This window comes from Petromyzon marinus, chromosome 5 (assembly GCF_048934315.1).
Source record: "Petromyzon marinus isolate PM22_M1 ecotype Great Lakes invasive population chromosome 5, UKy_Petmar_22M1.pri1.0, whole genome shotgun sequence".
In the NCBI taxonomy this organism is placed as follows: domain Eukaryota; kingdom Metazoa; phylum Chordata; class Hyperoartia; order Petromyzontiformes; family Petromyzontidae; genus Petromyzon; species Petromyzon marinus.
This window is the reverse complement of record NC_133671.1, coordinates 15,211,806-15,230,137: the sequence shown is the minus strand read 5'-3', so window position 1 is coordinate 15,230,137 and position 18,332 is coordinate 15,211,806. Positions and strand designations below refer to the sequence as shown.

Below are 18,332 nucleotides of genomic sequence, written 5' to 3'. Positions count from 1 at the left end.
AAACTCTCTGGTTCTTTCGGTAAAGTCACGTAGATAGAAAAATAAAAGAAAACACGTTTCGGTCGCAACACAAGCGTCCGTCTTCAGGTGAGAAAAAAATGATCTGCTGTTGTGGCTTTATATCGGCACGGGCTGAGTTTGGCTGTGCTCTGCCAATTCGTGGATACGACGAAAACCAACTGGGATCTCAATGTTCTGGGGGTCTTGGCACCATATAGACTGGCGCCACATGCCTCCGCGGAGTTTGCTCGCTTCTATTTCATGTACTGGTCGTGAACCTGAAGCTCCCATAGAGACTCAGCTGGCTAAGCCCCCATTACAGGTGTGTCTGATCGGCCTGCGTCTTTTGCAAGCCACGCTCGACCGATTGCTCGAGGCGCGGATGACGCCAATGGCGAGCACCGCCACTAACGAGCGAAATGCACTGCGATGAGTTCACACACTTCCCTGGGCAGGAAGCGACAAAGCATGGTAACATTGCACGCAGGTCCCATTATGTACCTCTCCCGAACTGCGTCGGCTGTGGCAGGGCCCGGTCGAAATGATCCGAGGTGAATCGGCCGCAATGCGTGCGTTTACAGCTGGGACGTTGCCATTGGTACGTTCACCCGTCGCGCCTCAAATCTTACCTTCATCATCATCACCATCATCCATGCACCTCATCTCCATGCCCCGTTCTGCTGGAGCCTGGGGTGTCCGACAAGCCGCAGCAGCTGCCTTTTGACTTTTGACTTTTCCAAGACAGAGGTTCTTTGTAAGCCATCTGGCTACCATGAGAGATTCGTTCATGAGGCTATCCACATATACAAGCACAGAGACAATTTCAACCGAGAAGATGGATTCTGGCTTAGCAATCATTGGAAAGATTTGATAAACCATTTCAGGTCTCAATTGATTGTTCACGCTTACAGTGGCTTTCAGACAGCATACATTAATTTTTCGTCTCCTCCCTCCTCTTTTCAGAACATAGATGGACTAGTCCTTCTAAATAAACTGCCAAATCGCTGCGCGTGGCGCTGACGTTTTTATAAATAAATACACCGTTTAAAAATAAATTAATTAATGGAAACCGACACACCTGATGACGACCTTTTGTGTTATGGTCGAAACGTCGTGAGAATTTTTATTGTTTTATATATATTTTATTATTGTTTCCCTTCAACGTGACTTTACCGAAAGAGCTAAGAATATGAATTACTGCAGTCACGAAAGCTTTAAATCAAAATTTATATTGCCATAGTTGGACACATCAGGACATTATTGTTGGGCCATACCACAAGGGAGTCACGGAAACATGAGGCCATTGTGATGTCATCACTTAATGTTGGTGGAGTTCCCCGAGGCTTCCCGTGGTTTGCTTGATTGTCATTCTCTCCCCTGGTGTTAGCCGGGACAGCTCTTTTTTAAGGGGGATGGGGCGTGCAGACGCGGACAATCAGGAAGCAAATTAAGGCCTCTGATTGGTGCGGGAAGGCCTGAAAGAGAGTTGGCTGGAGGCAGAAATTTAAGTGATCGGAGGAGACATACAAACGTAGGAGGACGGGGGAAGAGTTAACAACCATTGAAGAAGGTGGACGGGGATTGACTGAGGGAATAGGATGAGCGAACCTTCGAGAAGGGGACTTGAGGGACATGAAAGGAGATATCACAAGGGCAAGGGACGGTTGGAGAGAAGACGAAGTTCAGGATTAAAAAAGAGTGTTCGTGTCCACCAATAGAGGCTCTTACTAAAGCGAAGAGCGTGCGTCAGTGGTCGTTGCACCTTTTTTGAAATGGAGAAGGCTGTTGAGTGTTTCACATGGTGGTTACCCGTGCAATCACCATGGGCAAGCTTGAATCTGCTTAGCTTCTGAGATCAGACACATTGTGAGTGATTTGGTTATAGGTAAATGTGTAAATGTGCGTTAATTAACCAGGCAAGACCCCAAAAAATTAATCATCTAAAACTACCCAAATTTCTGGTGAGTTGACAGGCCCTTCCTTCCATAAGCCCTGCCCATTTTCAATAGTAAACAAAATATTCGGTGATACAGTACTGCATTGGCAGTGGTGCACAAGCACAAACCTCCGATTAGCATTGTTGCTTACGCATAGTGCGAAAGAAGTTCACATACATAAAAACATACATGCCAAGTCTCAATGATTGCCCCTGGTTTTCCACAGTTTTGAGCGTTTCACGGCTGTGCAATGGAATCTCACTTTTTTGTTGTTGTGTACCTGAATGTAATGCACTAAACCCGATGTATTGTAGTGACTCGGCAGCTGCCGATGGTTGGAGTATTTTATAAGGGTTACCCAAAGGTTGTGTCTTTACTGACATTTTTCCATTTTAAAAAAGCAGGAAATTAATAACTATCCAAGGATATTAGGATTGTTACTCCAACCCACATTTAATAAAGAGGTGTACTTAAACTACACAATTTATATTTCACCAGGTAAGGCCCACTCAGCTACTGTATATAGTTTTGCAGAAGCAACCTGGCCACAAATGATATCCCAATAAAGTAACGTATTATGGGCAGATTTATAGCAGCCAAATACTCTAAACGTTCTTAAAGTTGCACCTAAATAACATAATTGAGAGATGTCCATATTGTGGTAAAGTTTGTTCACAGGTGAAAATGTTCAAGTATTATCCAGATAAATACGTGCATTTGCCAGCACTTATTTTTTGCAAGATAAGAAAATAAAGTGATTTTTTTAAAATGCATCAATTATGGACACCCTATTTCTGTAACAATTGAGTGAAATGTTTAACTGCTCAATAAGATACTGTTGGATGCCCTATGTCTGTAAGATCAATCGGCCAATCGACGAAAAAATTGTGTATGTGGACAGATGAATGGAAGTATTATTAATTAATTATATACCCATTTTGTTCTTCAATAACGTGTAATGAGTTTTATACAAAATTATGTTTTGGTGCTGAACAGGGGCCGTGTTTTCAAAAGGGGTGCTCTTGCCAATATCATCTGAAACCGCAGATGTATTTCATGAACAAACATTACTGCTGATAAGACCCAAAAGGTGAAAACTGGTCCAGAGTTTTCTCACTTAAACATGCTGCTGGATAAAATAAGCTAAACATGTCAATGGGCTGAAGGACGAAACATATACAGTATGTTTTATGTGGAGAGACAAATGCATATTTATTTAATTAAACCTTGCTTTAAAATTGGGTTGCTTTTAAAAGTTCATTGACCTTGCTGTACAGGCACGCATTTTAGGAAATAATTTACCTTAAAGTGCTTCTAATGACTATGACGCAGGAAAATCCTTGGATAATTACGTGTTTCCACGGAGAGACTCTGCCAGCTTTGGTGCCAGAGGGTTATCTTGCAGCCAGCGAAAGCAGGGTGGACGCAAAGTCTACAACCACAAATGGCAACTAAAATTTTTAATTGCTACCTCCAAGCAGGGAACATGTAAGCACAGCCATCTGTATCATGACCTGCATCCTTGTGGCCACGAATAGAGAATTCCTAAAACCTCAAAAGCCAAAATATCCTACGTTTGTTTTTTTCCTTGCCTAATTTTGTTGAAGTCACGTCTGCCCATAATTGCTTTTATAAGGTGTGGTCAGGTCTTTGAGGGCCTTGGGTGGTGGAAAAATCCAGCAATGTGGTGGACTGTGTTAACTTGCACGCGGAGCTGCCCGGGACTTTGCTTGTGAGCCACACCTCACCTTGCCCTTTTAGTGCCTCAATTACAAAGCCCAGAAATATTATTTGCAAAAATGATACGGGATAACTCATTCAGACTTATTTCGTTTGATGTAGTTTTGCAATATTAGAGTGCCATTTTGAGTAAGCGGCAACAAAACTTAAAACTGAAGTAATTTATGATTCATACTCTTTGGTTCTATTCGGTAAAGTCACGTAGGTAAAAAATAAAACAACAAAAGTCACGACGTTTCGGCCACAACACAAGCGGCCTTCATCAGGTGAAGGGACGAGACTGTCTGGAGGACAGCGCTGGAGTGAAAAAGCCACGCTCAGATCGCGACCTTTAAGCTGTGTGAGAAGAAACAAAGCGCCTTGACAAAGGAATTAGCATTGAATTTAGCATTGAAATGGCTGAGTGATTAGCTTGTGACTGGTCACAGAAATGGCTATGTTAAAGTCAAAGTATACACATCCGCAGAGGCACCCCTTGCCAAAGGAATTAGCATAGAATTTAGCATTGAAATAGCTAAGTTAAAGCATACACATCCGCAGAGGCACCCCTTGACAAAGGAATTAGCATAGAATTTAGCATTGAAATAGCTGAGTGATTAGCTTGTAACTGGTCACAGAAATAGCTATGTTAAAGTCAGAGCATACAAATTCACAGAGGCACCTAGTACAAATCAAACAGGAGATTTTAGCATTGAAATAACTAGGCGAATTTAGCATTGAAATAACTGAGTGATTAGCTTGTGACTGGTCACAGAAATGGCTATGTTGAAGTCAAGGCCTACACATCTGAGCTATTCACAGTAACTGGGTATACACTACAATATATAATGAATACTATATAGTTAACCAATAAAAAACTATAAAAATCTAAAATATAAATTACCTCAATGTTATCAATAAACTCTATATATTCTCCAATCAGCTAAGCTACCAACAATAAGTCGTTATATATCACAATGCTATATGGCGAAAAAATGGGTGGATTCTTACCCTCAACTTTAACAACACGGATAGCTACGGGCCCCGTTCAAACGGACGAGTTCATCCATGGTCGGAACAGAGGAGGGGGAGAGAGACAGCTGCGAGGCGCTGTTATACTCCATGTTGTAAACCATACCATTAACCGTGGTGTGAGAGGTATTAAGAGTCAATGCCAGCGAAAGAGATGTGGTCTGAAGGTCATCGTAAAATACAATTAATTAAGAACGGAAATGGTTTAAAACATCTTTCCAATGGTTACTAAGCCAGAATCCATCTTCTCGGTTGAAATTGTCTCTGTGCTTGTATATATGAATGGCCTCATGAAGGAATCTCTCATGGTAGCCGGTTGGTTTGCAAAGAACCTCCGTCTTGGAGAAGTCAATGTCATGTGAGCCCACTGAATTATAACAGTGATCTGCCACGGCAGAGGAGTTCGTTCTACCGTGTTTCAAGTCTGCTCCACGTTCGCGGACGCGGTCGGAGACACGTCGCCTGGCCTCTCCAATGTAGCCACCACCACAGAGGCACTCCAGCTCGCAAACGCCCGGGCACTGCACGTCCGGAACAGCATCCTCCACAGACGGAACCAGATCACGGATTCCATGCACTGTGTTGAATCGGACCTGGATCCCGTGTTTATTCAGGACCTTAGAGATCCCCCCCAGTGACCCCTGCAATGCAGGGCAAGGCGATGGCCTTGAGTGGCTCCAAAGAGGACCCCTCCCCATGACTGGAGCGATGGCCCCGCGGACTGCGCAGTCGGAGCAACCACCAGCCCCGAGAGCCCGGCGTACTCGCTTGAGCTCACTGGCAATGTGTTCCTGGCCGGAAATGCACCGGGCTCCATGGTATAGAGTCCCAATGAGGGAATTCCTCTGGGACGGATGGTGGTGGGAACCCGGCCTCAAGCAAGCATCTGCATGGGCAGCCTTCCTGCAGACAGAGTGGCTCACTGAACCACCATGTCCCCCTCCAATCAAGACATCCAAAAAGGGCAGCCCGCCATCCCTTTCGACCTCCATGGCAAATCCGACGGCTGGGTGTATGGAATCGACGTGGCTGCGGAATTGGTCCAGAGCAGGCCGGCCATGCAGCCAGATGACAAAGGTGCCATCGCTCCAGTCATGGGGAGGGGTCCTCTTGTGGAGCCACTCAAGGCCATCGCCTTGCCCTGCATTGCAGGGGTCACTGGGGAGGATCTCTAAGGTCCTGAATAAACACGGGATCCAGGTCCGATTCAACACAGTGCATGGAATCCGTGATCTGGTTCCGTCTGTGGAGGATGCTGTTCCGGACGTGCAGTGCCCGGGCGTTTGCGAGCTGGAGTGCCTCTGTGGTGGTGGCTACATTGGAGAGGCCAGGCGACGTGTCTCGGACCGCGTCCGCGAACGTGGAGCAGACTTGAAACACGGTAGAACGAACTCCTCTGCCATGGCAGATCACTGTTATCATTCAGTGGGCTCACATGACATTGACTTCTCCAAGACGGAGGTTCTTTGCAAACCAACCGGCTACCATGAGAGATTCCTTCATGAGGCCATTCACATATACAAGCACAGAGACAATTTCAACCGAGAAGATGGATTCTGGCTTAGTAACCATTGGAAAGATGTTTTAAACCATTTCCGTTCTTAATTAATTGTATTTTACGATGACCTTCAGACCGCATCTCTTTCGCTGGCATTGACTCTTAATACCTCTCACACCACGGTTAATGGTATGGTTTACAACATGGAGTATAACAGTGCCTCGCAGCTGTCTCTCTCCCCCTCCTCTGTTCCGACCATGGATGAACTCGTCCGTCTGAACGGGGCCCGTAGCTATCCGTGTTGTTAAAGTTGAGGGTAAGAATCCACCCATTTTTTCGCCATATAGCATTGTGATATATAACGACTTATTGTTGGTAGCTTAGCTGATTGGAGAATATATAGAGTTTATTGATAACATTGAGGTAATTTATATTTTAGTTTTTTATTGTTTTTTATTGGTTAACTATATAGTATTCATTATATATTGTAGTGTATAGCCAGTTACTGTGAATAGCTCAGATGTGTAGGCCTTGACTTCAACATAGCCATTTCTGTGACCAGTCACAAGCTAATCACTCAGTTATTTCAATGCTAAATTCGCCTAGTTATTTCAATGCTAAATTCTCCTGTTTGATTTGTACTAGGTGCCTCTGTGAATTTGTATGCTCTGACTTTAACATAGCTATTTCTGTGACCAGTTACAAGCTAATCACTCAGCTATTTCAATGCTAAATTCTATGCTAATTCCTTTATCAAGGGGTGCCTCTGCGGATGTGTATACTTTAACTTAGCTATTTCAATGCTAAATTCTATGCTAATTCCTTTGGCAAGGGGTACCTCTGCGGATGTGTATGCTTTAACATAGCCATTTCTGTGACCAGTCACAAGCTAATCACTCAGCCATTTCAATGCTAAATTCAATGCTAATTCCTTTGTCAAGGCGCTTTGTTTCTTCTCACACAGCTTAAAGGTCGCGACCTGAGCGTGGCTTTTTCACTCCAGCGCTGTCCTACCAGACAGTCTCGTCCCTTCACCTGATGAAGGCCGCTTGTGTTGTGGCCGAAACGTCGTGATTTTTGTTGTTTTATTTTTTACCTACGTGACTTTACCGAATAGAACCAAAGAGTATGAATCCTTGCAGTCACGAAAGCTTTAAATCTAGAATTAATTTATTATTGCAATTTTAAGATGATAAACTATTAGGAAATGGGCTAGCTACTGGCCAATGAATGTTTATTTATTTACACTATGAGCAGTGGTCAAATGCAAAACATGTCATACACACATACATGTAGAAGACATTGAACCACACACGATGCATTACATAATCGTAGCTTTCTTCTTTGGTTCTTTCGGTAAAGTCACGTAGAATGAGAATAAAATAATAAATTGATAAAATAAAATAACACAATAATATTCTCACGACGTTTCGGCCACAACACAACGTGACTTTACCGAAAGAACCAAAGAAGATGAATCCTTGCAGTCACGAAAGCTTTAAATCGAAATCGTAGCTATGTTACGTAATCTAAAGTTTGGACAACCTCAATCACCATCTTCAAAATCCTTCGGGGGACCGCCCCTACCTCCCATTTTTCTATGATCTCACTCTACGCCCATCCACACTCGCCTCTCACTCTACTCCACACTCTCCTCTCACGCTACTCCCCTCCACACTCTCCTCTCACTCTACTCCCATCCACACTCTCCTCTCACTCTACTCCACACTCTCCTCTCACGCTACTCCCCTCCACACTCTCCTCTCACTCTACTCCCCTCCATACTCTCCTCTCACTCTACTCCCCTCCACACTCTCCTCTCACTCTACTCCCCTCCACACTCTCCTCTCACTCTACACCCCTCCACACTCTCCTCTCACTCTACTCCCATCCACACTCTCCTCTCACTCTACTCCACACTCTCCTCTCACGCTACTCCCCTCCACACTCTCCTCTCACTCTACTCCCCTCCATACTCTCCTCTCACTCTACTCCCCTCCACACTCTCCTCTCACTCTACTCCCCTCCACACTCTCCTCTCACTCTACACCCCTCCACACTCTCCTCTCACTCTACTCCCATCCACACTCTCCTCTCACTCTACTCCCCTCCACACTCTCCTCTCACTCTACTCCCATCCACACTCTCCTCTCACTCTACTCCACACTCTCCTCTCACGCTACTCCCCTCCACACTCTCCTCTCACTCTACTCCCCTCCATACTCTCCTCTCACTCTACTCTCCTCCACACTCTCCTCTCACTCTACTCCCCTCCACACTCTCCTCTCACTCTACACCCCTCCACACTCTCCTCTCACTCTACTCCCATCCACACTCTCCTCTCACTCTACTCTCCTCCACACTCTCCTCTCACTCTACTCCCCTCCACACTCTCCTCTCACTCTACTCCCCTCCACACTCTCCTCTCACTCTACTCCCCTCCACACTCTCCTCTCACTCTACTCCCCTCCACACTCTCCTCTCACTCTACTCCCCTCCACACTCTCCTCTCACTCTACTCCCCTCCACACTCTCCTCTCACTCTACTCCCCTCCACACTCTCCTTTCACTCTACTCCCCTCCACACTCTCCTCTCACTCTACTCCCCTCCACACTCTCCTCTCACTCTACTCCCCTCCACACTCTCCTGTCACTCTACTCCCCTCTACACTCTCCTCTCACTCTACGCCCATCCACACTCTCCTCTCACTCTACTCTCCTCCACACTCTCCTCCACACTCTACGCCCCTCCACACTCTCCTCTCACTCTACTCCCCTCCACACTCTCCTCTCACTCTACTCCCCTCCACACTCTCCTCTCACTCTACTCCCCTCCACACTCTCCTCCCACTCTACACCCCTCCACACTCTCCTCTCACTCTACTCCTCTCCACACTCTCCTCTCACTATACTCCCCTCCACACAAACTTTCCTACCTCTCGAAGAGGCCTGGCAAGACACACGCTTGAAATTACACCGAGACAGAAAGTAACACACGTAACTCTATCAGAGAACAAATGCGAATTGGAGACATCATGTTGAATGTGCGGAAAAGTAATTGGGCTAGGGTAGGACATATTCTTGGTTCTTTCGGTAAAGTCACGTAGATAGAAAATAAAAAAATAAAAAATGTAGAGTAAATACAAAATAAAAGCAATTTGTAAAAAAAAAATCTACGTGACTTTACCGAAAGAACCAAGAATATGAATTCCCGCAGTCACGAAAGGTTTAAGTCAAAATTTAGGGTAGGACATTTTGCCCGAAGGGATGGTGGCCAATGAACAAGATTGGGAACACGTCTGAGAGAGGTTGACCACCACGACGGTGGAGCGATGAAATCATCGCAAGTGCAGGAACAGGATGGGATCATGGCATTACCAGCACGTAAAGGATGGCGACAAAGCGGCGTGGCCTTTGTCCAGCAGTGGCTTGATCACATCTGTTCATGATAATGGAGGTAACAAAAAAAAAACCACGTGGTTTTCAGCTTAGTTTGGGATTTACGATATCAAATTACTGCAATAGTTTGCTGCTATCGTCTACACGTGGCAGAGCAAATATCATAGGCAGCTAGCTTCAAACGGGTTCCATACAAGTGTAAATTTGCATGCAAATCTGCAATTTACTACCCCCCCATCCGCCCGCCAAAGAAACTGTAATTAGCGTGCACATGTTTCGAGTGTGACCGCAAAATGACTCCTCACGACTATTATAATCGTCGCCCTGGACAGGCGCTGATATAAGTGCGCTCCTGGCCCCTTTAGGCTCTTGCACAAAACGGCTGCCAATGTTCCGCAGCCCAGAATTCACAGCAACATCTCTGCGGCCGTCGCCGTGACGAAAGTCAACATCCATGATGTGCACGTTGTTCATTTCGGCGGTCCTCCTGCTGCTCATATGCCTCAGCATTGGCATGAGCAGCCGGAGGGCACACGCCAGCCTTCGAGTGGGCGTCCCTGCGAAGGTACTCCCTGGGTTGGGCGTGCAGACGCAGGAGCTCCTGCCGAAGGCTCCTGAAGACGCTGAAGGCTCCTTCGCCACGGGCCCCGGCGCCTGCGCATTGGAGGTGAGCATACAACCTGCAACGGTGGGCTAGGGAGATGTTAACTACCTCGCCCGGTATACAGGAGGTCGTGGGTTCGATCCCGACCCTGACGCCTGCTGCTGTATATTTGGAGTGTGTGTGTGTCTCTCTCTCTCTCATCATCATCACGTTGGCTAGGAGATGTTAACTACCTCGCCAGGTATACAGGAGGTCGTGGGTTCGATCCCGACCCTGACGCCTGCTGCTGTATATTTGGAGTGTGTGTGTGTGTCTCTCTCTCTCATCATCATCACGTTGGCTAGGAGATGTTAACTACCTCGCTAGGTATACAGGAGGTCGTGGGTTCGATCCCGACCCTGACGCCTGCTGCTGTATATTTGGAGTTTGTGTTTTTCTCTCTCTTTCTCTCATCATCATCACGTTGGCTATGAGATGTTAACTACCTCTCCCGGTACGCAGGAGGTCGTGGGTTCGATCCCGACCCTGACGCCTGCTGCTGTATATATTTGGAGTTTGCGTGTCTCTCTCCGTGGTCGCGTCAATGTTTCTCTGGGTCCTCCGGTTGTTATTTTCCTCTCCACATTGAGAATCAACATGCGTTTCGAGTATTTGGCTGCTATTCATTTCCACATGAACACGCCACACACTTCGTTTGCTGATGGCCAGGTCGCTTCTGAAAAAAAAGTTACATAGCTCAGTGGACCTTACCTGGTAACAATAAAAATAATAATCGTTTAACACATAGGCTTTCGCGACCAATATTATCCATAATAGAGGGTTTTTTGGGTTAGATCGCCCTTCGCCTGATGATGCTAGTTGTAATTTAATGGAGCGAGAAAGACGTTAAGTGTCAATCTTGATTTGAAGCTTTGGCGACTTGCAGGAATCCATTAATTTTCTATCTACGTGACTTTACCGAAAGAACTAAAGAGCAAGACGTTAAGTGTCGCTGTATTTGCCACGTTATTAAATATTCTGCTTAATTTTTTTCGCCCCCCCCCACCCTCCACCCCCTCCAAAAAAAAAGAGATTCAGGGCTTCGGAAACAAGCCGACGGCACGACCACAGGACCGAGCGGGCAAACTTGGAAGCGTTCAATCGAGCGTGCCCGTTGTATGAGCCACAGGCACGAGGTGTCAGCTCCCGTCGCCCGCGTGTGCCCGAAGCACCGATGCCCGCCGAGAATTGGCAGAAGCCCCGTCGCCGCTTGCACCGCCACGGGAAGGCACTGGCCCGCAGTCAAAAGCCATTCAGTCAACAGTCGCCAACATCGCCGCAAGTTCGTCGCCGTGCCAAGAGATTTATTTACCCAGGCACTTTGTGGTGCGGGCCAGGGACCAATGCAAACTCATTCGATGAGCTCGGTGCGTACTCATTGCAGCAATGCCATCGTAAATCGGCCTATGGTTTTTTTTTTCATGATCATCATCGTCCGTGATTTCCGTATGTTCATTAGCGACGAAATTGGTTCAACGAATGTATGCAATTCTTCAGCGATTTATCGCGGCTTTTGCTCAATCTCAACCTGTTCTCTCCTGGATGTGTTACCACCGTAACCAATTCGCCCGGGGGTTCTTGTCATCCCCTAACTCCCGTTTCCTTCCACGCTAAGTGGGGAATCCCGCCCGGTCTCATCCCAACTCTGTCCGAACCACTGCAGTCTCCTTTGTCTGGACTTTGTCTCACAAGGTTATATTGACTCCTAACCATTTCCCTAGGTTCTCCTTCGCATTCTCTATATATGGTGCAGTATATGTGAATTATATACTAATATGATGCGTCCATCAGCAGAAAGTCAATGGCATCATGAGTCGATGTGACATCACACCCCACGGTAGAATATTTATACAAAACTATATTTTTTTACTATTTTCCCTATACACCAAAAAAACACAATAGGGCACAGAGAGTCTGGCTGAAGACATCTTTTTGGATCTGACTGCGATCATTGCTGCTCATGCTTTCGGGAGACGGTTTTAAGAGTGGTATAGCCATGTGGAGGTACTTCGCATGAAATAAGTCTTGTTTTTACTGTAACACGATCACGTAATCTTTATTCTTCAGGTGTTCTCGTATACCGATTCTGCCTTACCAGGAAACGTTATATAAAAAGCCAACATTTGAGACAATAGCCGTTTTTCATAACACATTTCCAGAAACGTAATCTACTTTTTCTCGTGCACAAATGTGTTTAGTCTATGTATAGTACTGTACTTGTTTATACACAGTGTATATATGTTTATACTGTATATGTTCATCATGTCTCCAACATCACCTCCTGGTGTCTATTGAGGTGCGTGCCATCGTGCCATTTGGATGGTAGATGATGCTAAATCTCTTTTGGATGCGCGCATGTTGAACTTTTTGCCTCACCGTACAAAGCCAACCGCACAAATCGGAGGTGCGGGGGATGGACAACTAACTAAACATAAGCTTTGATTTAAAGCTTCCGTGACTGCAGGGATTCATATTCTTGGTTCTTTCGGTAAAGTCACCACGTAGAAGGGAACCAAGAATATAAACATAAGCTATCAATATACAGAGAGCCGTTTTCAGATTATTACGGCTCTACGCGACACCGCTGAGCCACTTCCTTGCGTGCACCGCGATCAGGTAGCTTGTTGGCCTGACAAGTTTTATTTTCTGAGCACATTCTGTTAAGCGCCTTAGCCACATGGTGGCAGTGTGGCACAGCACCACTGAACTTGCAATGCAGAAATATTACAATCATCCAGACCGGCCTTGGGAAGTAAGGAAATATTACGCCTCTCTGTAACTTGATGAGGACGTTGCTGTAACACAGGGTGAAGGAAACTTGTCGAGACATTGTATACAATATTTACACACAATCTAAAAAACAATGTTAATCGATATCGCCACATCTTTAGCTTTCACTTTTTGGTGCTCACCCGACTATCCTTCCCACCATCTCTCAGAGGGCGAAACTCCACCCACAATCTCACTTTCTGACCACATTAAAACCCGAGAGCTCTGAAGGAGCCGCCAAGGTCATATCCTCGGTCAACTTGACATCGTATTCTTTGGTTCTTTCGGTAAAGTCACGTAGATAGAAAATAAAGTGGATAAAAGTAAAAAATAAAATAATAAAAAACAAAAAAACACTCATGTAGAATGTAGCCTGGTTCTTAATCGGAGTGAGTGTACTGGCAGTCTATAATGTAGACTGTAGCCTGCTTCTTAACTTTGGTGAGTGTACAGGCAGTCTATAATGTAGACTGTAGCCTGGTTCTTAACCTTGGTGAGTGTACAGGCAGTCTATAATGTAGACTGTAGCAATGGTTCTTAAACTGAGTGAGCGTACTGGCAGTAAAAAAATATAAAATAAAATTGACAGTTTCTGCACCATGCTAGCAGAGACACATTTCTTTCGTGACAGTCGCATTTTTCAACTGGCGTGTCATAAACTCTTTAAACTCGGTGGAAATGCGGCATGGACGTGTGCATATTTCTGTTGACCCCTATTTACTGATGCCATTCCCCGGTTGACAGGCTCCTACAAAAAGACCGACATATGCTGCCGGGAGCATGACCATTGCCCCCACGCCATCGGCGGTTTTGAGCACAAATACGGCTACAACAACATCGGATGGCATACCATCTCCCACTGCGACTGCGATAACAAGTACTTGAGCCACTGCTGCAGAAAACATAACACGAGTCGTCATCAGCCACCGCTTGTTCTGTATTTTGATAAATGTTGCCTTTTTAATGACATATTTAGTTAAATATTTAGTTCGGGCGTGCGCCTCTGGTGCGTGGAATGAAATGGAGTTCCCCTTTTTCAAATTCACCCCCTTTTTTAATTCCAACTTCCAAGGCATTGGATCCTCTGACCTGTGGGTCCCTGGTGCAATTGCACCGCCTGCACACTCAACAGCTTTGCCACTGGACATTTCTGTGCATGGTCGCTTAACTTATTTTTTTTACATAAAATGCTTTTTTTTAAGTCACTCATACGTTCAGTGAAATTCTGAACAGCTGGACATCTTATGATCAAAGTCTTTAAAATCATAAAAATACACCACAATAATTTCAATGTCCTCCAGGGCCACTTGGAATTTAAAATCTGGTATCGTTAATGCCAGTGGCGTCCCGTGATTCGTGCAAGGTGAATTAACCCACTTGCAATGCCAGGAGCAGTGTGGCTTCATGGTCAGCGCCGTCTCTTCCAGATGGGCACACGCCAGCCCACGCACCTTCCTCAGGAGAATTGGTCTGGTGGGTGCCTTGCTCTGGGGCCTTAATGATTTAGAATATCTTGATTTGAAGTTTAGAATATGTAGCGCGCACAGTTTTTCATTCAGAGATAGGGAATGATTAGGAGGTGCGGAAAACAGCAAGCAAGCTCCATTAGGATGTTTGGCGACCAAACATTGCTGTTTCAATTCCAGTCGTCAATTAATCCATCGCACGCGTTGTCACCCGAGACTGGAAAACCCAAGAAGGAATATGTAGCTTCCCCTAACTGGAGCTACTCTCCACCATTGTTTTAAGTCTCAAGTAACATTTGACAGCTGCAGTGCAGCGGTTTGGATATTTCACTACGAACCCAGTGATCTGAGTTCAATTCCAACCCATGGCCAACATCAGTGACACGTGATATACGAACTTATCCTGGGCACCCCCCCCCCCCCCCACCACTTCATCAGCGTACACTGACCAACGTGGTGAAGTATGCAAGGCAGCGCCTTTATCTTTCTATGGTTTACTAATCTATCCTTGCTCCCTGCCAGATTCAGGCAATGCATGAAGGAGTCAAATGACACGGCGGCATGGGACATTGGGCGGACGTATTTCAGCATCGTGGGAGTTCCCTGCTTCACCCTCCGTGAGGACGAGGCCTGCGTAGATTGGTCTTGGTGGGCCGGGTAAGTCGGTGGTGGAGTTACAACAACAGTAAACGGTAAAGGGGCAGCCCTGCAATCACCTTGCTCACGCCACTGCTGGCGAAAGGGCCTGCACTAGGAAGGCAATCGACAGAGGCCGTTTAGGTAATGTTTGGCCTACTCTTCCAGCACTTGCCAGACGCCATGGGAGAGGTGAGAGTACCCACACCTTAACCCCTAGCACACGCAGCGTTTTTTCAGCTGGAAAGGCCCCCTTGAGCTGAACAGCTCTGTCACTTTGGAGTTTTGGCGATCACAGCCCCGAGACGTTGCGGCGGTGTGGGTAGCTTCGGGGACATTGCAGGGTGGAAATGTGCAGACTGATTTTAAGGCAAAACCAAAAGTGTTTAACATTAAACCCACGCCAAAATTGTACTGCGATCAGGATAGACGGTGAATGGTGCTTAAAAACTATCAAGATTCCCGTCGCAGAGTTACGTAAAATGAACCGTTTATAAAGCATCTGACATTATGGAGCTGAGCTGCGGCATTCGCAAATGTAGCAGAAGTAACCTGCCGATTGACTAACTTAATTTTGGTGCACACATTTATACTGCTGGGTGGATAGAGGTGGAGGCGAGGGAGGATTTGAAAAACCTGCACCATTGTTTCAGTAGAAAGACAAATATCCCCCGTATAGCCTTAACAGACTATTGGGACAAGTGTTGTTAGCGAGCGCCTATGAAGGCCGGCACGACACACGAGGGGGTGGGTGGCCAGCACCACGCCCGGCCGCCTTTGTCTCCCCAGTGGCGATGTTCACTCACTGCACCAGCTACTCTTTGAGAATGAGTCGACCAAGGCGAGGCCCAGGACCGGTTCAAATAATCGTCACTTGGGTGTTGACCTCGATCGAGGAATCGAACTCTGGTCGCCGGGTTCGTAGCGCAGCGTAGCGCTAACTGCTCAGGATACATCGTTAAAAAAACCCCTCCTACGTGACACTTCTCAACCTTTACAAGCATCCTCAGCCATACAGCAAGTGTTCGTACCATCGTGGTGGCACGTAAGGCAAATGTACTGTCAATGTGAATACAATTAAACCCGAGACCAGAGTGAGGTATGTGGAATTAGGGTTGGTGTGCGATTATGCATTAGCGCTGTAAGGAAAATATAATTATTGTTTATGGAAATTGGTGAGATTAAAACCTGAATGGGGGGAAAAAAAACGTTAGAAAGTTTAATTGCATATGTGAGTCATTCTACGTTGTGTTTTCCCCTCGAAGATGTCTCAAGTACGAGCGGACGATGATGGCAATAATCCAAGAGCAGGGGCCTTTTGATGAAGTACCACCAGCTTCCAATGCCACTGAAGTCCCAACAGAGGAAGTGGAACGACAGGAGACCACCACGCCCGCACATTCTGGAGGGAGTGCCACCAGTGAGACAACCACAGGGCCTCCGGTGTCCACATCAACATCGTTTCAAAGTCCCAATGTCGATTTTTCATTCAGCGCTCCGACAGCGCTGAGCGACAGCCTGAGCACTCTCTCGACCACACGCAGCCCTGGGGTTTCCAGCAGAGGTCCTTCTGGAGGTGATGGCAGGAAATGGAAAAAGTTCTGGAGGAAACACTGCTCGGAGCAGAGCAAAGAGAAGGATCTGAGCGATGAGAGATCAGTTCATTGCAAAGCTTTTAAGGGCAGGCTACATCGATATAATAGCGTGGCAGTTGCGGAGCGCCTGGCCAACGCCAGTGGTGTCGTGGCCACAGTGAACGGGCGAAGCTCGGCAGACGGAGACACTTCGAAGCGCCTGTTGACAATGGCGGCGTTGCAGCAGATGCAACAAAGTAATGTATCCGACACGGAAGAACGTGCGATTTCAGAGAAAGGCAACGCGCACGCCGACGCTGCGGTAAGGCCAACTTCTCCCGCACCTGCAAGCGATAACGCAACAGCGCACGCAGGCACGGAGGAGAACGCCTTGCGGGAGCACGCTGGTCTCGATCCCTTGCTGACCAAAGCCAACCGCAGCCAGCCACGGAAGACGACGGGACGAATGAACGGGAAGCGGCAAAAGAGTCCGGCGAAAGGGCCTGCCACGGAAAACTCTGCTCTCCACAAGGGAGGCGTCGTTGGCAGAATCCCCTCGCTGACAGCTGCAGGGGTGACCACTGGTCCTGCTTTTAGCACCGCCGAGCCCGCGTTTACCGCCGCGTGCGCGGTTGTCACCGACAGCATTCTGGTTCCCGATGCCCTCGTTGACGTTTTAAAACGACCTGCGGCGAGAAAAGGCGACGGCAAACGTCAGCAAACGGGGGGAAAGAGAGACGCGGAAAAGGTCGAGGAGAACACCCGGAGGCTGGTCGCCGGCTACGCGGAGAGCGTGTCCGAAGTCTTGTCTGGCCTCGTGAAGAGACTGAACAGCGACGCGAAGGAACCGCGCGGATCGCAAAGGAGGGGCCGCGTGTCTGACCGGGGCTGCGCGACAGCTCCGAAGCGAGGCCATTCGGACGAGAAGCGGCGGGTGCGGAATAGTCCTCGAGGCAGGCGCCCGTCCGGGCAGGCGCTGTTCGTCGTTGGTGAGCGGCCCTTGGTTGAGGCTCGACGAGTGGGCGACGGAACCTGGTTGGCTCTGGTGGAGAGACGACTCGGCGGGGGTTGCCAGCCGCCGGCTGTCGTGGAGCGGCGGCGCGGCGGGGAGCAAAGTCCCCGCGGGGAAAGCCGTCGACGGGGACGCGACGAGTGCGTCGGGAGGAAAGTCCCGGTCCTCGACGTGTTCGCGTTTTACGCTAAGGCGTACGAGCTCAGCGAGCAGTGAACGATGCCGTTTCGTGCAATGGTGATCGCCTGCCGTGCGGCTGGCTACGCGAGTTCACTGAAATCGCAACGCGTCCTCGTGTTTCCTAAACGCGGCAGGGCGATGCAACGTCCAAGCGAGTTGGCACGGCAGATTGGCGCATGTTGGTCTCGGCAGAACGTACCATCCGCTCCTCTCGAAAATGTGACACATTACGCATGCCCACAGGTGATAAGAAATGAATTCGTGAATGATAAACCCTCGAACTGGCAATAGCGGTAAAAAAAAACCTAAATGCAATGCTGGTTTCTGATCAGGCCACTCATTCTTTCTTTGCCACTGAACCAATATTTGAAAACTCCATATTATCATGGCGGGGACGGGTGCGGGAGGGGGTGAGTGGCGACGTTCATCACAGTACGACCGCTGTCGACCGCACCCCGCCCCCCCCC

General features: G+C 47.5%; 1 protein-coding gene and 1 long non-coding RNA gene across 2 annotated transcripts; both read left to right on the top strand.

Annotated features, from left to right (window-relative positions):
• The first annotated feature begins 9,230 nt into the window (after nt 1–9,230).
• LOC116939117 (uncharacterized) lies at nt 9,231–13,828 on the top strand. Its single transcript, XR_012936963.1, has 3 exons — nt 9,231–10,252; nt 11,259–11,595; nt 13,742–13,828. It is a non-coding gene; the product is annotated as an uncharacterized LOC116939117 (long non-coding RNA).
• A 1,057-nt stretch (nt 13,829–14,885) lies between these two features.
• Nucleotides 14,886–17,901, top strand: LOC142905303 (uncharacterized). Its single transcript, XM_076060604.1, has 2 exons — nt 14,886–15,120; nt 16,365–17,901. The coding sequence occupies exons 1-2, from the start codon at nt 14,927–14,929 to the stop codon at nt 17,899–17,901; spliced, it is 1,731 nt and encodes a 576-aa protein (XP_075916719.1). The 5' UTR covers nt 14,886–14,926.
• The last annotated feature ends 431 nt before the right edge of the window (nt 17,902–18,332 follow it).